The following is a 22,261-nucleotide window of genomic DNA, read 5'->3' as shown; positions in this document are numbered from 1 at the left end:
TGTTTTATGATTCTGCCACGTGACAAATGTTCAGCGAGTGTTGGCATCTGCTACTGAGGAAACGTGACCTTCTCAGAAGGAGAGACGAACAGGGGCCTTATGTTCTCAGTGGGTCAAATACCTCTTACTAGAAATGCTTGGGGAGCAGAATTTTTTTTTAAGATTGGTTCTCCTTTGTGTTTGTTTGTTTAGAGACAGACTCTTACTATGTAGCTCTGGCTGTCCTGGAACTCGTTCTGTAGACTAGGCTGGCCTTGAACTCACAGAGATCCTCCTGCCTCTGCCTCCTGAGTGCTGGGAATAAAGGCACACATCACTATGCCTTTGATTCTGCTATTTTAAATTGTGTGTAGGTCTGTGTGGGGTGTGTGCTTATGAGAGGCTGGAGGCATTGGCTGCTCTGGGGCTATAGTTACGGGTGGTTCTGAGCTGCCTGACACGGCAGCTGGGAGCTGCACTCGGGTTCTCTGGAAGAGCAGCCTTTAGCCACTGAACCATCTCCCCAGAGCACAAAATTATTTTTAATCCTAGACTCTTTTCAGAGTCACATCTGTGGCTATCTTGAGTTTGTTCTTGCATCCCAGAAAACTCAAGAGAAGGCTGGCGGTAATTTTGTGATACAGATTTTATTATTTTATTTTTTATTTTATTTTTTGGTGTTCCTTCATCTTAACCTCCTCCTATCACATGAGATTGGGTATGGGATTTTCTATTTGTGCTGTCATGCTTTCATCCGAAGAGTTTTGGGTTATGGAATCACTTCTGATTAAGGATTTGAAGATTCAGGCTGTTCGTCCTGCCCAAAGATGTTTTGAGCATACATGGAACAGGTAAACCAAGTGAGATCATGACTGAACTCAGTGTTGAGGATGATTCTCTGGGCAGCGGAGGGAAGAGCAGGAGCAAGAGAAGCGATGAGGTGAGCACCACCGGTGGCCGGAACTGAGGGAGAGAGGATAGCAACCTGGGGTCAGTGGCACAGCGATGTGGACACTCGGCCAGAAATAGATGCTAAGGACAAAAGTGCTAGGCTTGGTGATTTCTTGCAAGTGAGACATCAAGGAGCCAGCACGATCTATTTCTGGATTGCCACCCTCAGTCTGAGCCTGAGCTCAGCCAGGTCCTGTAAAGACAGCATCGTGTCCTCTCTGGACAGGGTTGTCACCGCTGTGCTTGGTGACCCCAGGGACAGACTTCCTGGGATTGAGAACACAGTGGAGGAGGAACATAAGGGCCCCTTGTTTCCAACGCTGGCTGGAGGCTGCATATCTCTCCAAGGAAATGAGGTTATCTTAGCTTCCCCTAACACACCCTCCTGTAGAAGAAGCCCGAAGCTTAGGGACTGGAAACCTGTTCCAAGCCCGTCCCTCACAGACACCATCAATCATCTGGATGTTAAAATGTGTGGTCCAGGCCCAGCTCTGCCTGGAGAGGGCTGTGCTTTGCTGAGAGGAAATGGCTCAAACCAGATATCGCTTTGTTTGTTTTCCCTGTGAAGAAAAGAGACCATTTTCCTCTCATCTTTTATTTATTTATTTTTTTGAAAGGGATCGGAAGATATTTTTAATCCCTCCAGCTTCCTGCTGTCTACAGGTGTTTCCTATGGGGTTGCTGTGGAAACGACCGAGTCTATGACGTAATCTGCTTTGTTCTCAAGGCTCCAAAATCCCTGCTCTGACCTGTGTTGTTGGATCCCCTCTGGGCAAGGTGCAGTGACTGCCCTGCTCCACCAACCTTGCACCCCATCTATCCCCACCCCATTGCTCCCACCCCCATCACCCTCTCTCACATCCGCTCCCCACCCCAAGCTGTCAGAAAGTACAAAATGGAGCACAGGTGGAAGCCTCCATCTCCATAGCTGGCTGCAGAGTCCTGGGGACTGGGGACTGGGGACTGGGGACTAGGGACTGTGAGGAGGAATGGCGCTATAAGACAACCCAGTAGAACTGTTCTTGGCTTCTCACTTCAAGACAGCTCTTCTGTTACTACTCAGGGGACCGGTGAAAGGCCTTTTCCTCTGACATTGAAAACACAGACTTCTTCATTTAAAAACAAAAAGTTGCCCAGACCTAAAACTTAATGGAAAACACCAGGTCCTCCATGCGCCAGAGAGACCTGTTACAGGGGATCCTTTTATAAAGCGAAGAGACAATTATTAAAATACAGCTTCCTTAGTTTATTCGTTTACAGCCTATGTGGACGTATGGCACCTCAAGACTTCCTTTTAGATGGAATAGAACTAATGTTCCTGGAATATTTTTTATGTGGCTTCTTTTAAAGCCATTCTATGAGACAGGTCTTTATTTGTTTGTCTTTCCTTTTTTTTTTTTTTTTTTTTTTTTTTTTTGATAGTTTTTCTGTACAGCCCTGGCTGTTCTGGAACTTACTCTGTAGATCAAGCTGCCCTTGAACTCAGAACTCAGAGACCTACCAGCCTCTGGCCCAGTGCTGGAACTGAAGTTAATCCACCACCACACACAGCTGAGATGGCTCCTTCGTCGCTTCCCTTTTTGCGGGGATGGCAGAGTCTTACCATGGTAGATCGGGCTGGCCTCAAACTCACAGAGATCCTCCTGCCTCTGCCTCCTGAGGGCTGAGATTAAAGGCATGCACCACCATAGCTGGCCAAATGATTCTCTTTTTTTATGATTTATTTTTCCTTTAATCATGCGTACGTGTGTCTGTGTGTAGGTATGTTCATGTGAGCGCAGATGTCCTCAGAAGCAGGCAGGCCATCGGATTGCCTGAAGCTGGAGTCGCAGGCTGTCGTGAGTTTCTCAGCTGATTCATTCTGCCGATGAGGAAACTAAGGCTCCGAATGTTAGGAGGTCTGATAGTTGTTAAGGGACAGGAGGAGAGTTTGAACCCAGGTCTTTTATCTGATCTGGAGTTTTATAGTACAATCCAACTTAGAATTCAAGGAGGAAGAAATAATACCTTTCGCATCAATCAATATTAAGAAAATAATACAAGCTTATAAAATTAAAAATAAATTAGTATCATAATTAAGCCAAAGACTGTCACATAGAATTGGGGAGGGAAATGGGTTTGCAGGATGACAGAATTCTTCCCATGAATCAGTGGTGGAAACTGGATACCTGACTTGGCCAAATGCACCTTTCCCACCTTCATTACCTGTTGTAATCTTCTACTGAGAGTCAGACCAAGTTGTTCATCTGGAGCCTTCGCTGAGGTAGCATCCACATTCACTTAGATGGCCATGGCTTACCCACACACCCTTCTTTTACGTCATTTGCTTGGTCTCTGAACACCCCGAGACCTCTGACCCCACGGCAGGAGAGAGGGGCATATCATGGACTCAGCCCGCCAAGGTCACCACCCCAGCCTCAGCATGAAGCTCAGGTGTTGGGGAGAGGCGTCTCTCATCTAGACAGAAGCGGGGCTTTGCTCTCAGGGCGAGGCTGTGTTCTCAGAGTAGCACCTGCTGTCTGTAACACCAGCATGTAGAGCAGAAGTAGACCTTGAAGAGTCAGGCTTGCACGCTGACAGACTCAACAAGTTTTGAAGCCTGTGCCATTGGGCCACCATGTGGTCAAGGAACTAACCCCGCAGTACCATGTAGCTCCCAGGATGCAACGAGGGCTAAAAGCGGATGTCCGTAACACATGCACAGGAAGTGTTCCTGTCTTCTTTCTCCTTTCCCAAGCCGAGGACTCCATGACCTCCTCTGGGGACATAGTCTGTTTATTGCCAGGAATATGAGTTTAAACTGGGTTATTCAAGGCTCTTAGGAAGTCAGGGGTGTGGGGACGAAAGGAAATTACCTGTGATCCTACTTCTCTCTGGAAATTGTCTCTTCTGAGGGGATGGTAAGGTCAAGTGGCTGTTTGAGCTTCAGACTGACCATAGGAGGAGGAAGAGGCAGGATTTAAAAATATGTCCGGTGGGGGGGGGGTTGGGGATTTAGCTCAGCGGTAGAGCGCTTGCCTAGCGAGCGCAAGGCCCTGGGTTCGGTCCCCAGCTCCGAAAAAAAGAAAAAGAAAAAAAAACTATGTTCGGAACTACTGCAAGTTGACTTAAGTTTTGGTTTTCCTGAAACCACCTCCAGGGTATACATATTTACATTTAGTACCGAAATATCTTCATGCAATTATTAGTAACTCTACCTCCTCTCCTCCTCTCCTCTGGGCTTGCACGCCCGTTCTGCAGCCACCTGGGGCTAAGAGTTGACATTTGAGAGGCTGGCGACTCCCTCACTTGGGTGTTTTCCAGGTTTTGCTCCTGAACCACCCCTTCCTCAGAGGACAGAGCTTAAAAATCTCACTTCAGCAATTCAACTTTTACTTCTATATTTAATATTTTAATATATTTTAGCAATTACCTTTTTTCCCAAGAAAAAAATGTATAATGGACACCTTTATAATCAGCTCCTAATGGCTGTCTCGTTCTGTTTGCCAGCATGCATGTGCTCAATCTCATACCTTTTCCCATGACCGGGATTATTCCCACAGTCCCTAGAAGACCCGGGTATGCCTTTCTGCAGAATGCCTATGTTCATGTAACTATCCAGTTGTGCGTGTCTGTACACATATGTATAGTTGCAGATATGCACGCACGAGACACAGGCTTTGCATATACGGTTGGCTTCTCTGTGTCGGAGTCTGTATGTGTGTTTTTTGTAGAAGTTCAGAATGTTCTCTTTCATGCCTTCTCACGGTTTTGTAATAGCCTCTTATGTGAATACACTGTAGACTGTTTTCCTTTTTAGGGTATTCTCTCTGTCACTGTCATTACTTTACTTGTGTACACAGTGCCGCAGTGGCCTCTGCGCCCATTCACACGGGGCTTTTTTACAATCCGTCAGGTAGACAGAGCATGAGGCTGAGCCGGGAGGATTTGTATAATCTAGTGTAATAGATGTTTCCAAATTGCTTTCCCAAAACTGAAACAGCTCGTACTTCCTCCAGCAATGGATGAGGACTCCCCATGGCCTCTGGCTCCCACCTCCTCCTTCCTGCCCGTGTGAAAGACATAGCAATCTCCGTGCAACTTTAACTCGTGTTTCCTTATAATGAGTCTGGGCATCTTTTTATGGAAACTGGCTTTTACATTTGCATGTTTGTGTACACACACACACACACACACACACACACACACACACACACTCGCTTTCCATGACTAACGTTGCTCTTTTTGTTTGTGTTACAAGTTCTTCCCCAGGTCTACTGTCTTCCCTTTGTGTATAGTAATTTTACCATACAAGTTTTTAGAGACTGGAGAGATGGCCCAGTTGGTAAACTGCTGCTCTGCAAGGACCTGAGTTCAAATCCCCACACCCCCACACAGCAGCTGGGTGTGGCAGTGTGTACCTGTAACCCCCAGCCCTGGGGAGGCAGAGACAGGAAATCCCTGGAGCTTCCTGGTCAACCAGTCTAGCTGAATCAGCAAACCGCATGTTTAGTAAGGAACCTTGTCTCAAAATAAGGAGAGTGATGGAAGAAGACCCTGCTGGCCTCTGCATGTGTGCATGCTATGAGTACACGTCTGCACACAGGTGTGTACACAATGCATGAACAAATAGACATAGGCCACATACCAAAAACAGCTTTAAAAAGTTTTAATAGTTATAGACGCTTCTGCTTTTTAACGTTGTTTTTTTTTAATAGCGTCTAGGATCTCTGTCTCCGTTTAAAAGGGGAAGCACGTTGTGTTGGCACTCATGTGACATGCACGCTGCTGCTTCATCCCTCCTCTCAGCTGAGTTATCTCAGTTTGCCTTTGAAATCCTAGAAACCCCAGAACCAAGTGTGGGAATTTAGCAAAGCTTGCTGAGTCCTGTGGCTGCAGCCCACCTCAGGCCTTGTAAGTCCTGTGGTGCAGACCCCCTCAGGCCTTGTGAGTTCTGTGGTGCAGACCCCCTCAGGCCTTGTGAGTTCTGTGGTGCAGACCCCCTCAGGCCTTGTGAGTTCTGTGGTGCAGGCCCCCTCAGGCCTTGCTGAGGCCTGTGGCTGCAGCTCCCACAGGCTTCAAGCCCGCTCTGACCAGATCCCATAACAGATACCAGTGTGGTGTAATTCTGTGTTTTAGCCACTGTCTCCCTTTCCCTCCTCTGTAATCCCTCCTCCATGTGCTCCTTAGATGAGAGTCCCCATTTCCCAGCATTCCACTACATTTTGCCCTTTGCTGTGGTGGACTAGATATAGAACATCCCTGAACTCTCTATGCCCCTGCTCCAAACATGCCCAGTATCGCAAGGTCCTTTCTGGAGGTCTTGGTAGGTCCCCGCCCTTCCCTGGACACCCAGCACTCTGTATGGAAGGATGCCTGCAGCACTGTGGGGTCTGCTCTCCTGTTTTTGTAGTCTCTCTTTGGGTAGTAAGATCCAGGTCAAGAGTTTCTCCTTAAAAGTCTCTGCAGCTTTTGCCTCTTCAGAATAGCTTTTGCAAACACTTTTGCATTTGTAGAATAGTCAAGCTAACAAATACTCTGCACACACACCCTCATTCGATTTTTTTTTTTTTTAATTTATTTTTTGGTTGTGCATGAGTGGTTTTTGCCTGTTTGTCTGTGCACCATGTGCATGCAGTACCGTCAGAGTCCAGAAGAGGGCATCGTTCGATCCCTGGAGCTGGAGTTATAGAAAGTTGGGAGCCACCCATGTGGGTGCTAGGACTGAACCCCACCCAGGTTCTCTGCAAGAGCAGTTTGCACTCAATCTCTGAGCCATCTTTCCTTTGACTGTCATACAAGCCCGTGATGGGAAGAGTTAGCGTCTCTCCTTTAGAGACAAGGTCCTGAACATCCCAGAGGTGAAGCCATCTGTCTACAGTCATGTGAAGTAAGATTGGCATCAGGTTTTTGCTTCCACAACCCCATCCATAACTGCCCATAACTGCCCCAGGTCTGTCCCCTCCTCATTCTCTCCCTGCTTCCCCTTCCTGGAGAGTCTGACCTCTCTTCCAACCTTGTTGAGGTAGGCCCTTATTTCTGCTATGCTGAGTGCCCTAAGCTAGCTGACCTACAAACTCCCGGGCAATCTCCACCCCCGTATCATTATAGATGTGCTGAGATTACAGATTCACACAGCCACATTGAGGTTTTCGGGCTTTAAAAAAGTTTTTCAAAAACTTTATGTATCTGAATGTGTATGTATATATACGTATGGATATCTAGGGGGTGTGTGGGTGTGTGTGTGTGTGTGTGTGTGTGTGTGTGTGTGTGTGTGTGAATGCCTTGCATTCTGCAGTTAACCTACAGAGGCCAGGAGAGGGTGTTGAATGCCCTGGATCACAGACAGTGTGTAAATCACCCACTGTGGGTCCTGGGAACTGAACTCAGCTCCCTGGAAGAGCAGGAGGCACTCTCAACCACTGAGCCATGCCTTCTGCCTCATACAAGCTGCTTTTTCTTGTGGATTCTGGGATCAAATTCAAGTTGTCAGGTTTTGCATGGCAAGTGTCTTTACCCAAGGAGCCACCTCACTGCCCTGTTTCCTGACTTCTAGCTTGTGTCGTTTTCCAGGCTTTAACTCCCACCCGGACTGGGGTTTAATCTCTACTTTCTTCCTATCTCTGCAGTTGGACTGTGGCTTATTTCCCTGTAAACACACCCCTTACTGTGTTAATTGACTGCATGTCATTTTTCAAGAATTTGTATAATCTCCAGGGGAAAATATGAGGTTTGCTTCGGACTCTACTGAAGTATTGTCTTAGTTCTCAGTTGTCTTAAGATCTCCATGACCATAAACTCACAGAAAGAAGCCTAAGCTTAATTTAGCAGATTCTGATTCTGAACAGTCTGGGGTCGTAGTAACTAAAACCAATCCAAAATAGGAACAAGAAACTGGGGGCTGGGTCTTTAATGATGTTTTTAATTCTCCCATTGCATTATTTCATTTAATATTCACGGTCCTCTTAGATATGCAATGCCATAGATACACCCTCACTTTATAGAGAAGGAAAATGAAAGTCTAAAGTCACTGACACAGAGGCAGACCATGCTCTTCTGGCTGTTAGAGCCTCCTGAACAGATCTTGTCACCTCTGCCCATATGTAGGCTGACTACAGGCAGGCCAGAGTGGGCCGTTCCAACCTCACTGCCAGCACTCTCCTGACCCAGGTGACAATGATCCCACCCCCATTTCTATGCTCTGCTTTCTGAGAGGACGCAGAGGTCCTTTCAACTCCAGGTCCTCTGTGTGAGAACTAGGCTAACCGCTACTAAGAGTGCAGAGACTCTGGAAAAGCCTCATCTGTGACCAGCCTGGGTACCATGGAGACAATTAGGAAGTGTGTGTTCTAGGGCAAGGGCATAAGCATTGCCGTTGTTACCCACTGATCCACTGGTGATTTAAAAGGAAAAAAGGGAGGGAGGGAAAGAGGGAGGGACGGGGAGAGACAAAGAGGGAGAGGGGCAAGAAGAAAATAAATTGTCTGTGGGTCCCATGGCAAAGTCCCTATGTATGGAGCATGTTGGCTGGACTCCAATGAGAGAGCTCCCAAGGACAGTGGAGGGGGTTCAGATGCTAAGGGCAGTTTAGCTGCAGGAGGCTGGATTATTTCTTAGACCTCATAAGCATTGCTTCTTGAGATGGGGCCAGTTTCTTTCTGGCCCTTCTTGCCTCTGGGTTTCCTATGAGGAGTATAATGCACACCTGTCTGCCAAATCCTGATCTTCAGCCAGCAGGACAGGCACTGCTCTTCCTTGGTAAGGGACCCAAACTCTCCCTGTCCTCAGATCAATCCTTGATGAAATGGGACCGAAAACTGTGGAATCACTCACAGAATATTTAACCACTACAGACGAAGAGATAGATTTGAAGTCCTCTGGAGAACCACCTTGTCCCAGAGTAGGTTAGGGATCATCCCGAGAGGGAAACACTCAGGGCAGAACATGAGATGGTAATGGGTTTCTTAGCTCTTTGTACACATGAGCTCTGATTCTTAAGTAACGAATTGGGCAGGGGCCATTCTCCCTCTGCCCTCTGTTGCTATTCCCGTGACCCTGATGAGTTGCTGGAGTTTAATGGAGATGTGCAAACCGATTTGCTCAGAACCATCCCTGGCTGACCGCGTCTCTCCACTTTCACCTCAAGGTCCGGATCTATATTTATAAGACCTTCAGAATGTTGGTTTGCTGAGGCATGGGCTATTTCTTCATACATCCATTGGCAGGCATGTGTTAGACACCTGCTATGGGCCAGGCAACTGGCCTAGAGGCTGGAACTAACCACATTGTATCTGTGCTCTGTGCTCAGGGGTGACAGCAGGAGAGACTCTCCCAGAGATGTATCTTAAAGGACCTCTTAACTCCAGCCACACAAGCTTCCTATCCCCAAGAACTTCTTCTCAACAGTCTTTTATGTAAGTCTCTGGTTGCAAGCACACACACACACACACACACACACACACACACACACACACACACACACGGGCATGTACACACACCGTGCACCTTGTTCACACCACTTCTACTTATCTTATTTAAATGTCACATCTTCTTTCTCATGTGCGTTCCTCACCCTTCCTCTCTGCATTTTTTCCTTAATAAACTGTAAACGGAAGTAAAATTAATGATGACTGCTGAATGAACGTCTTCACAGTACCCTCCATTATGAAAGGAGCTATTTCTTGGCATGCCCCGAGTACTTGGAGGTGCAGGGCACAGGCTGCAGGAAGCTTGGATGCACAAGTCTAAGCCAAGGTAGGACAAAGAAGGAACAGCTACTTCTGCCCAAATGTGCAGATGAGTGACAGCGCCTGGCACAGTTCGTGCAAACGCCCAGTGTCTTGGGGGGACTCCGTGTCAGTTTGCCAGGTGAGGTCTCTGTACGCCTAGGCTCACAGCATTCTCCGGGGCCGGACAGTGTTTTGCCAGAGTTGTTATGCAGGCTTGTGGGTTCAGCTCTTTATTTAAAATAATTAAGGTGGTATCTTTCTGTTAGCTTCTCTCTCTCTACTGGACAATTCCACTTCTCAGAGCAGATAGGGGCCAAGCCCACTCAGTGCACAGAAGACATTTTCTTCTCGTTTGCCAACATCCAATCAGCTGTGACTTCAAACACTGAAAAGCCTTGCCCTAGGGGGCTTCTCTGGGATTTTCAAGGAACCATGGCTGGAGTTACACTAGGCAAGTTAATCAAATAGCCTTATTTTGTAAAACCATCCAACAGATACATATTGATTAATGGGGAACTATTTAGCTTCCTCCCTTTTGTGCACTGGCCTCTGGTGGTATAAGCCCAAGCCCCCTGGCTTCCAGACGAGCCCTCAGCTGTGGTCCGAGTCTGCCAGACCTGTCATTTTCAGATAGCCCTGTCCTAACTGTTCCTTACTGCGGCTATGAAAGTACTCCTCTGTGGGACACAGAGTTCTGTGCACATTCCCCAGAGTGACACCAGAGAACATTGCTGTCCCTGCCACTTAGGGAGTGTCACCTGCTAATAGCTCTCTGCCTTAATTTCTCCAGTCACAGGAAGCCAATATTCGTCCTTCTATTGATAGACTCTATTGTGTTGCATAAGCTCTGTGAAGCTGTGTCCATAGATGGGTCTGGTACTTGGAAGATGCTCCGGGCGCTGTAGCTACTGGAATTACCAATGAGTTCTTCTGCCTGTGAACTAGGTCCACAACTCAGACGGGAGATATTTTAAGGGACTTTCTCCTCCCCACATCACCCCCTATGAGGCTCTCAACATTAGGGATTCCAGGAGTCAGTACCACTCACTCCTGTGGGTCCCCCAAGCATGGGACATCCTGAGAACCCCTGATAAAACCCCCATTCCTGGCTGTGCTGGCAGGAGGAAGCTCCTGTAATAGGAGAGGCAGCAGCTGCCTGGCAGGCAAGCCTGGTCCTTGGGAAATCTGTTCTAATCTTAGAAGGTCGTCTCCACCTTCTGCTGCGGCAGGCAGGACAAATGTCACAGACCTCGGGTATATATATGCTGTCACCACTGTGGTCCCCAGAGAAGGGTTTTTGTGGTTCCCTCTAGGTGGCTGCCCAGAGAACTCCAGGCTCATGGTGGGAGGGACTCTCCAGAAGGTCAAGTATATTTGTAGAGTCACCAGTGTGAGCATAGCACAGGGCTGGGAGGCTTTGAACAGACTCTGGAAAGAGACGGAATATATATTTTACTTATTGATGGTGAATGAATTGTCTAGGTGCACCTGACCTTTTGGCACTGGGACTTGATGTTGCCATCTACAAAGTTCACAGTCAAGAATTGTGGGAGTGAGTTTAAAAAGCAAAAACAACTTATGTTTTAATCTTACGTCAGGCTGCACTGATGACTACCCTCAACTGAATGTGGTCCGAGGCCCTCCATCCCCACCTGTCTGCAGGCTCTGCTGTCACCTTGTAGTACCAGCCAGGCTTCAGCTCCACACACACACACACACACACACACACACACACACACACACACACACACACACACACACACACACACATACACACACACACACACACACACACACACACACACACACACACACACACACACACACACACACACACACACACACAACATACACACACACACACACACACACACACACACACACACACACACACACACACACACACACACACACACACACACACACACACACACACACACACACACACACACACACACACACACACACACACACACACACACACACACACACACACACACACACACACACACACACACACACACACACACACACACACACACACACACACACACACACACACACACGTATCCCCGTGCAGACACATGTGCACGCATCATTTAAACAGTAAAACAGACATCTTCAAAACATGAGGAAAGAACTATCCATTCTCACAGTGTCGGCCTTGAGGTTGAACAGCAGATCCTTTCACATTTCAGCCCACATCAGCCTAAGGAGTGAACCGTGTTCTGTAGTCCATCTGACAACTTCAGTTAGCACGTCCCGTATGGTGAGAGGGCACCAGAGGAATGAGCCTGTCACCCAGGGAGCTCACAATAAGCCCTGGCTGTGACCCTGCGACACGCTCATCACCTCCTTCGCGAGGTTGTTCCTGTGCCTTTTCCTCCGAGCTTTTGGTGTAGGTGGTAAGCCCACCCAGCACAGTGGCCGGCCTTCTCATCACCACCAGGCCTTCAGGTAAACCAGAGCTCTTTGAGCGCCAACACTCTAAATGTTGCCCTTTAATCCATTGTTTAATATATCCATACCTGGGTTATTTATCTTAACCCATAAGCACTTCACCACTGTTAGGCACACGCAGCTGCGTCCAACTTCTCAATGCCGAGTGACTGAATATAGAGCCTTCTGCTGCTTCTTGGAGCAAACTCCCTCCGTCCTTGAAGACGTTTAAGGTTTGGTGCCTAACTTATAAACACCTCATTAGCTCCTTCCCCCAGAGGCTGACTGAGAGACTCCTCCAATACATCTGCAGCTACAAGGCATGCTGGGAACAGGAAGAACCTATCCACAGGGGATGCAGAACGCAGCGAGGAAAGTCAGCACAACAGACACAAAGTCAGTTTTCCTCCCCATTAGCTTCTCTATCTCAAGTCAATGGTTCCTTTAGGCTGAGTGTTAAGGATTTGCATTTTTAAGTAATAATTTGATTGAGATATGATCGTATTTAAAGCAGACAGTTAGTGCTGGCAAGATGACTCTGGTCAGAGGCTTCCAAGTCGGACAGCCTGAGTTTAATTCCTGAAACTTTAGTGGGAGGAAAGAAATGACTGATCTCTAGCATGCACACTGTGTGCGCGCACACACACACACACACACACATACACACACACACACACACACACACATACTTAGTAAATAAATGAATTTTCCAAAGTAATGGGCAATTAGAACTGGCATGTTGGCTCAAGCCTATAGTCCCAGCACTTGGAAGGCTGAGGTAGGGGGATAGCTGTGAGTTTGGTACCAGCCTGTGCCACAGAGTGAGAGCTCTCCCAAAGTTTGTGGGGGCGCACAGTGAAATGGTGTGTTTGTGTTGTGATTTCTCTGTTCACTGGCTAGTGAACATGAATCTGGAGTTCTGATCCAAGGGCTTTGATGTGATTTAGAGATCCACACATAGCCAGGGTTTTGGGAGGTGGGGCAGGGCTCCTGTGAAATTTTCCTAGGGATGGTAAATGAGTCAAGGATGGAGAGACAATGTCTGCTGTGCATGCACCTCAGTGATAAAGTAGCTCAGTGGTTGGTGCGGGACGCCATACTCCTAATGGAGGAGTACAGCATCTTAGCCAGCGGGGCCTTCTGTACCCCAAAGAGAGCAGAAGAGAAGATTAGGCATTATGAACACCTATCAGCTCATACAGGCAAGGGGCTAGCACCATAACCAGCGTTCATCAATTAAACCATATGGGCAAGCAGCAAGTGAACCCTCATCAGTGAACCCTTTCTATGTGCCAAGTCCTATTCTAAGCATTTTAAATATAACTCATTAAATCCTGTCAGTGGCTCTATAACATAGTACTATCGTATTCATTCCCATTTTACAGATTGGGAAACTGAGACATGAAGTTTAGACACCATTGTATCCAATATGGCTGGGAGTTGACTTGCCTAGAAGCATAGGGAGAGAGGAGAAAAGAAAGACATGAGTACCCAGAAGAGCTGGGGACAGTTGGCCCATGCAGACTCTGCTGGAATGGTACCACCGACCCCTGCAATCCAGAGCCTCAGCATAGTTATTATGCACAGCACAGGGGGGGTGTAAGGATGTGTTTGTAGGGGAGCCGTCTTTGGCTGTAACCTTCCAGGGTGAGGAAGCTGCAGTTGTACTTTTGCACACACTGGTTGCTCTCTCATCGACACTCATATTGGGCCAGAAGAAAGATTTGCCCAATCCAAGCCTAACCCACATGGGAAAGGCCCTCCAATTCCCTGTGAGTCAGAGGCCTTGATCCTTGACATGGCCGGCCCTCACTCAGGACCCCACTGGCTCAGGACTTCACTCGCTCCCTAGAGTTAACATCTGGGGCCACCGAATGGAAAGTTAAGAGCCAGCATTAGAACTCAGTCTGAAACCTGACCTGCTCCCCACACAGAGCAGGTAAAACCGTCAACACGCCCTGCCTGGAACACAGGGTTCACTCCCAGTCAAGTGGGGCTGTGTGGATGTTAGTTTCTTGCCATCCATGGAGAAGGGTGGTGCGGCTTCCAAAAACCAGGACACAAGTTGCACATTGTGCTGAAGCAAAGGCTGCTGGGTATTACTAACCTCACTTACAAAACAGGAAACGGATGGTCAGGAAGGTTCTGCTGGTCCACTTTCCATTGCTGTAGTAACAAACACACACCCAGGCTGAATCAACTGCTAAACCAGGACAGGTTTGTTTACGTGTGTGATCTCTGAGGTTCCATGGTCAATCAGCCTTGCTGCTTTGGGCCTGTGGTAGCATACTACGTCACAGGGAGAGCGTACGGCAGAGGAGACTTGCTCATCTCATGACAGCTAGGATGCAAAGAGAGAGAAGAGGTCACAGGTCAGAGTCGTAATATTTCCTGCTAGCACATGTCCCCAGTGGCCTCATGCCCTAGCACTAGACCCAACTTCTCAAAGCTTTCACCCACCCCCTCACAATATTAGGCTGGAAACCAAACCTCCAACACATGGGCTTTACAGACATTCAAGGTGCCCCTACCCTCCACACATGAGGAGCGTCCGGAAGCCGACATCTGACTCTGAATGCATTGCTCTCATTTATTGTCCCTGTGCCCTTGTAAGCCTAAATGCTTTCTTTCCAATGCTTGGGTCACAGCTCACAGTTGGTTTTTCCCCCAGAAAATGTATCTCCCAGATTACATTGCTAAACTGAAGCACTGCTGTGGCCATCCTTTTCCCTGATACCCACCGATGTTACATGGGCATCCACCCAGCCCCCAACCCTGCTTACATTCCTACCATTATCCCTGATGGCCCCCACTTGATGGCCTCCCCAGGCCTCCTGCCCTTAGGCACCCAGGACTGTGTCCCATAGTCACCCCACTAGGACCAATGAGGTGCAATACCAAGTCCCAGATAAAATAGAAAGCCCAGAAACCCACCCCTCACCAGTGCCTGGGCTCCCATGCTGTATTGGGTGTTTTATGTGGGTTTTCTCTCAGAGGGAGTTGCAGAGGCCAACTTCCATTTTCAGGTCCTCAAATCCTACAGGTGGGCAGGTTGGAGATATCTGGCACTTTCTAAATCTTGTGTGAAATAAGTAAGTGTCGCCGCATGCCCGTTTCTTTCCTTCTGTCAAGAGTCGTTCACTTCCACCTAGTGTTCCCCTAGAGTGGGTGTTCATAGATTAAGGGCATCACTGGTTCCCACAATGCATTTGACAGTCTCTGGTGATGCTCAAGAGAGAATGGATGAATCGGCAGGGACGAGGAACACCACACTGTCTATGTGGAACATTTGGGGGTTCTTTCCCCCTATCCACTTGAGTCAGGAAACCTGGCAGTGCCCTATCCTGTGGACAACCACATGTGATGTCTCCCCTGGAGTGACAGTGGTGATCCACCTTCTGGAATAAAGGCCACCTCATGGCGGAGGAGACCAGCAGTGCCCTACCTTCCATCTCTGCCCTTCCCTGTTCTGAGTCTCCTCTGATTTGATCCAGCCTTGTGGCTTCAACTGCCAACTCTACCTGGGTACTCCTGGGTACTCCTGATGTTGTTTCTTTCTTTTATCTCTAAACCCAGGTGTGCATTCACTCTCTCTACTGTGTCTTTTTTTTCTTCTCTACTGCATCTTAACTAGGGTGACTTTGAGGCGTTGCAAACATTCATGATCAAGAAAGTACTATTCCGTCCCCATCTGTCCTCCTCACTCTTCCTTCCACAACCAGCCTTCCTTAACCTAGAAGAGAATACTCAAGTGTCCCATTGTCCCTAACAAAAGTCCAAGAGTTTATTTCACTTTGTCCCCCCACCCCACATCTACACATGCTCCATTAGTCATTCTCCTTTCTCCCCATCTCCTGGCTGTATGAATGGTCCATTCCGCTGTCACCTCCTCGCTGGACCATGCCCTGCCAGCACATGCCTTCCGCCTCTTACCCATCCTCATAGTCTTCCACATGTAGCTTCTTCATGAGTAACCACTGGCTCAAAATGAACTGGCAACAGCTTGTTACAATGTACTCAAAATGAACCCGCAACTGCTTGTTACAGTGTACCCATAAGGGGATGGCCCCAGACTTACTCTGACCTATCCCTTACCTCCCCATCTGACTCTGGTGCCCAAATTATCCCTGCTCACTTATCTCTGCTGTCCCTTATCAGGTTCCTGTTTGCCCTTCTGTGCGGAACCCTTCCTGCCTGGGATTTAACCGATACTCCCTCCTTGGAGATACCTTTCTGAACCCTCATGGAAAGGTGACCTGCTTTGCCTCTGTCATGTCCTTTCACAAATCACTTTGTTGTTAGTCTATCTTTGTTGTTGCTTTCTCTCACAGGAAAATTCTGGAAGGGGAGCAGCTGTTCTACCTTATTCGCTTTTACACTCAGAGCCTGAGACATGCCCTCTAGTGAAGGGGTAGGGCTAGTGGAGACTGGGGTGTGGGAAAAGCTGGCACTCCAGAACCCAGGTGGCTCTCCCACCAGCACTTACTCGGGTAACAGAAAATTACTCTGCAGTGTCGTTCCAATTTTCTCCTCTAGAAGAGGGAGGACTCACACAGTGTGAAACCCACAGCTCTGAGGACAGAGCTTCTCACAGAGGCAGGCAGGGTAAATGGAACCTGCCTAGTCTGGTCCAGTAGCCTCTCCATCCTCCTAGGATGACAATAAGGGAAACAGTGAGATAAACTAAAGAGTGAGGAACAAAGAGAACGAACACCCCAAGAGTCTATACTGATCCTTCCCAAGTGACAGTGAAGCAGCTCTGTAAGGGTTGGCTACTCTTCATGGGAGACGGCACCATCTTAAGATCCTTTTCCTTTCTGGGGGACCAAAGAAGCAAGCATCTTTTATTGCTTATGAAACTCTGGGATCAGTGTTCTAAAGAGCAAGGAACCTTCCTATTGGCTGAGAGCAAAAGTTCCTTCACCCTCAGGCAGCGCTCTCTCGTTGCCATGCACTATCTGCCTTCCCGTCATACCTTGTTGCCCTAAACTGTGGCCCAGAGACTGGTAGGCACTTGGAGTTTGCCACCACTGGGAGGGTGGAGAGGAGAGGAAGAGCCAGGGAGGTAGCAGGCCTTTCCTCAGGCCCATACACAAAGGTTCTACTATGGTCAGCAGCCTCCGAATTATTTACTAAGCATGGCAACAGTGTCCAGGAAGTTCCACACAGTCTAGACATAGGCTCCTCAGTTCTCAGAAACTCCCCCGGTCGTGGAAAAAAAAAAAAAAAAACCACCACCACAGGTAATTTTGCTCAGGCCCTGCTGAATCTGACCTTTTCTTTTTTTTCTTTCTTTTTTTTTTTTTTTTTTAAGTTTTTTTGAGACAGGGTTTCCCTGTGTAGCCCTGGCTATCCTGGAACTCACTCTGTAGATCAGGCTGGTCTCAAACTCAGAAATCCACCTGCCTCTACTTCCCAATGGCTGGTATTAAAGCTGTACATCGCCATTGCCCAGTGTTTCAGACTTTCTTACAAGTGTGGTCTCAAAGGCAGTTGGCAGATCCAGGCCTCCATGGTGGTGGGAAGGGTACAGCAAGTAAGAATCGAGCCCAGAAAGAGGTGGAGCTTAGGGTTACTACCGGGTGTGCTCCACAGGGTGTTAGGGTGTCAGGGACTGTAGGAGCAGGTGCCCAGGTCCCACACTGGCAGATAAGGCTGGGTGAGAGAGGAGCAAAGAGCCCAAGCTCTGAGCAGCCTTCTGCATTTCAGGCCCATGCTAGGCACTTTATGAACCAGAAGAGGGGAAAAAAGATATTTATCCAGGGATGCTGAAGGTGTTAGGAATGCCTAAAAGAGACACTGAAGTCTTTCTTAAAACCGGGAATATATGGACTATAAGTGTGGCTCAGTTGCTAGAGTGCTTGCCTCTCATACACAAAGCTCCGGGTTCAATTCCCAGTGCCGATAAAACTGGGCATCTTGGTAGATGAGGGTAAGTAATCCCAGCACTTGGGGAGAGGAAGCAAAAAGTATAAGGTTATCCTCAGCCTCGCGGTGTATTTGAGATCTGGGTTTGAAATTCCCCTGGTGCAGGGATACAGGACAGGAGGCAGTGAGAGGATGGCCGCTCTGGCCCGGGATGGCTTGTATGCTGTTGCACCCACTGAGGGAGTTTTGTGACTAGAATCGAAATGCAAAGATCTCACAATCTCACATGTGCTGGGCCACCAGCCTGAGGACCATGCTTGTCCCCTAGCAGCTGTGCACCTCAATGGCTAATCATGATTTTTGATATTTACGTAATAGCCCTTGACAGTTCTTCAAGTGACTTGACAGGATATGTTACTTAACCTTTGCTGGGGGTCAGGGTCAAATATCCCATGGTTAATTGTACTCTGTTTCTTCTGTGTGTCCCTGGCTAAATGATGTATGTCTCCAGGCTTCAGTGTGTTCCGTGTGCACTAAGCAGTCATCTCTCAGTGTTCTGAAGTTCAGGAGAGGAGGTATCCTGGAGATAGGTGGGGGTGAAACGCCTTACCCACTAAAGAAAACGCATTGCCTAGGGAGCCTCTAGAAAGCAAACTCTGTGTTAGAATCTTTTTTTCCACCTGATCTGTGAGCCCTAAGTGTTTCCAGAAACCTTATGTTCCCTTGTTGCTGAGCCCCTTGCCAAGCACAGTCTTGAGACAGAGAAGTTCTGGTGTTTTTGATCCCTCTATAACTCTATTTTTAACTGGAATGTCTCTCCCTGCACCACCAGCCATCGGCGCCCGGGAAGTTGGGGTAGAGTGCACAGTCAGCAGGGCCGGAGCAATAAATAGTGGTGGACAGAGGCCATGCTGGTATGTGGCAGGAAGCTAGACAGATGGACAGAATGATCGCCCGCATCTTTGCCAAGGGTAGCTCAATTCACCACACTCTGACCCTAAAGCCTTTCTGATGTTCCAGCACAGCGAGTCCTGGGTCTCTGGCCACTATTCAGGCAGCCAGTGGGACAGTCAGACAGGGGTCAGTCCCGAGCCCACCAGCAGTCTCTTGGGAGGGAGCGTCAGGCTTCCAGGGCCTTCCCAGGACTTGGGAGAAATGTGAAATCCTGAATAGAGGCAATCACTTGGACTCTTCCTTGAAATCAACCTTGGTGTTTAGACTGGAGTGGGGATGAACTTGAGTGATGCAGCTGACAGGAATGAGGTACCTGACTTTGGCCCCAGGGTATCCATTCCCATCCAGTCTGAGGCTCCATTCAGTCTTCCCTGCCTCTGCACAAATTTCCTTCCAACCAGCCATGCTCGCTCCCCTTGGTTGCCAGGAGGTGTCAGGGGCCAAATCAAGTAACTGGGAGACACTTTTAGTACCAGAAGGAGGGTCGTGGGTATGGCTGTGCACAGGGGACATGTGGTACAGAGATGGACGGTTGCTGCTGGAGCAGGGTATGATCCATCTCAGAGGCCATGAGGCTCACGCAGAGGCAAAGACAGCAGCCTTCCCAGGACAGGAGGAAAATGATAAAGTTCTCTGTCTATGTTTTATAAATAATAATAACAATAAAACTACAATCATAGTGACAAAAACAAAACAAAACAAAACAAAAAACCAACAAAACAAAACAACGAAGACGCCTAATAGTTCCAGGACTGAATGCATAAGACCAAGAGGAGGGGCCGGCAAGATGGCTCAGTAGGTAAAGGTGATTGCTACCAAGGCTGATGACCAGAGTTCAGTTCCCGAGATCCACTGGTGGAAGGAAGGTCCTGACTCCTGCAAGTAGCAAACAGGATGAGAAGGGAGCTGCTAGGACTCAGCTAGAGACTCACTCCACCCCTCTCATTGCTTCAGCAGTAAGCAGTGCTGATGTGTCTCTCATTGGGATGCTCTGAGTTTGGTGACCGAATGGCAGCGGGGTTGGGGAGTGGGGAGTGGAGAAGGTGCAGGGTTATTATAATTAGGATTGCCTATGCGCCCAGCCTACAGGTCTGCAAGTTGTTCTCTGGCCCACACAGACACACTGACACACACACACACTTTAAAAGTAAAAAGAAAAAACCCAAAAGGATCTGGGTATGGTGGTACACACTCAAAACCCTAACACTTGAGAAAGAAAAGGTAGGAGGGCCATAAGTTCAAGGTCAGCTTAGTTTACAGAACAAGACGACCCTGCATCAGAGAGAGGGACACACACACACACACACACACACACACACACACACACACACACACTCACGCACAGAGAGAGAGAGAGAGAGACAGACAGAGAGACAGAGACAGAGAAGAGAGGGAGAGAAACAAAGACTCAGAGACAGAAAGAGATCCAAAACCAGGTTATTATGTAGACCATGTGTATGTAGCAGACATGAAGTGCCATTTCCAGGGTCACCTGACATCCTCTGTGGCACAGTGACAAGTGGCACATGTGATGGACTATGTCCTTCAAGCATCTTGTCCTGAAGCATCAATAAGTTTACTGACCAGAACTGGGGGCTGGACCACAGCCAAGTGTCATGACAGGAACCCTGCTCCTTGCCCCTGCCCTGCCATTATAATACAGTCAGTCACCAAACTCAGATCAGCCTAAGGAGAGACACTGGTATCACCCCACCGAGGCCAGACTGCTGAAGCAGTGAGAGATGGAGTGAGTCTCTGGTAGAGTCCCCCTCGCCCCGCCATGGCGTCTACTACTGCCTCTCAGTCAGTCACTAATGTAATAAATGGTCACTATTGCCCAAGGCTGTCAGTTAAGTAGGGAAAACAAAATCATGTACATTTAGATGGGAAAATTCTAGAAAGAGTAAATGCTCTCTCCATTTCCTACAAAGACCCTGGCTCAGACAGCATTTTTGCATTCCTACTGCACCTCCACTTTTCCGAGTCATTAAGCAGGGGAAGGGGATTTGCAGGCTGTTGTTGATGGGTCCCATGTCTGGGGTGGCGGATCTTTGCAGAGTAAGAGACCTTGCCCAACTCCCTCCAATCCCTCGACATCTGTCAAGCGCTTGTTTTATTTGTCTCCAAGGGCACACCCAGAACCTCAATACATTGTAGCTACTCACTAAATGTTGGTGACTGAATAGGAGGAAGACGAGGAGGCTAGTTGAATATGGGAGCTAGTTGCAAAATACTGTTAAAAATATCTCCTCATAGAATTCCTGAAGGGACCACAAAACAGGTGCCTTTCATGGCACCCCATGTGACCTTGCTGATTACCGTTCATGTCTCCTTTGTTTGCCAGGAAAGACCCTCGGAGACCAACTCCAATGTTGACAGCTCAGCGCAGCCTTCAGTGGCCCAGCTGGCTGGGCGGTTTGGGGAGCAGGCAGCTGTGGCTAGGGAGGTGAGTCTAGATGCTTGGTGCATCCTCTTCGGGAGGGGCCTGGAGGAGGAGAAGCCTCTCAGTCCCTGAGGAGAAAGAGGGCTGGAGGAGCCTTGGCAATTACCAAATTAGGAAGAGAAGCCACAGAGGGTCTCTCTGAATGTGGAGAATTTGCCACACACACACACACACACACACACACACACACACACCCCACACCTCCCCCCCCCCCCCACCCCCACCCCCCCCACCCCCCCCCCGCCTTGGAGCTTGGGCAAAGTCTTTCCCTCCTGGAGTGAGGCTCCCATTGTGGTGAGGGGGGGTGATAACCAGACAGTATAGATTCCCTTTTTTCTTGATCTTCCACCCACCCACAACCGGCAGTGATCCCCTTTGCCCAGCCTGGACTGGTTCACACACACTCAGCTCCTGCCTCCAGCCTAGGAAGCAGAAGATAGGCAGGACCTCATCAGATCTGGAACTGAGAATTTGGAAGGAAGCACATTCCACGAAGAAACCAGGAATGAGGAAGAAAGGGACCCAGGACTAGGAGATTCTAGAAGAATCCTGCCAAAGACGAAAATATTTAATAAAAAAAAAGTTATGCTTTTGACAGTTGTACTGGATTGTCTCACGTTGTTGGTGGCTTCCATTAGAAGTGAGCTGAGGGGAGCAATGTTAGAAGAACCAAGAGTTCAAGTCAGCCAGGTATGGGTGTATACAGCTTTAATCCCAGGACTGAGGAGGCAGAGGCAGGAGGATCTCTGATTGGAGGCCTCGTCTACAGAGTGAGTTCCAGGATAGCCAGGGCTACTGAGAACTGCCTTAAAACAAACAGAACAAACAAACAAAGCGAAACAAACAACAACAACAACCCCTCCCCCCCCCAAAAATGAAAGGGAGTTACTTCAAGGTCACCCTCAGTTCCACGAGGACG

General features: G+C 48.4%; 1 protein-coding gene across 1 annotated transcript in view; it reads left to right on the top strand.

Annotated features, from left to right (window-relative positions):
- Rcsd1 (RCSD domain containing 1) overlaps positions 1–22,261 on the top strand; it is a 60,042-nt gene that overhangs the window by 21,917 nt on the left and 15,864 nt on the right. Inside the window, exon 2 of the mRNA XM_032915538.1 lies at positions 21,244–21,345. Within this exon, the coding sequence (XP_032771429.1) occupies positions 21,244–21,345 (102 nt within the window). The remainder of the gene's footprint in view (positions 1–21,243; positions 21,346–22,261) is intronic.

The sequence above is a fragment of the Rattus rattus genome, chromosome 10, assembly GCF_011064425.1.
Source record: "Rattus rattus isolate New Zealand chromosome 10, Rrattus_CSIRO_v1, whole genome shotgun sequence".
NCBI lineage: Eukaryota > Metazoa > Chordata > Mammalia > Rodentia > Muridae > Rattus > Rattus rattus.
This window is presented reverse-complemented; position numbering and strand designations above follow the sequence as displayed.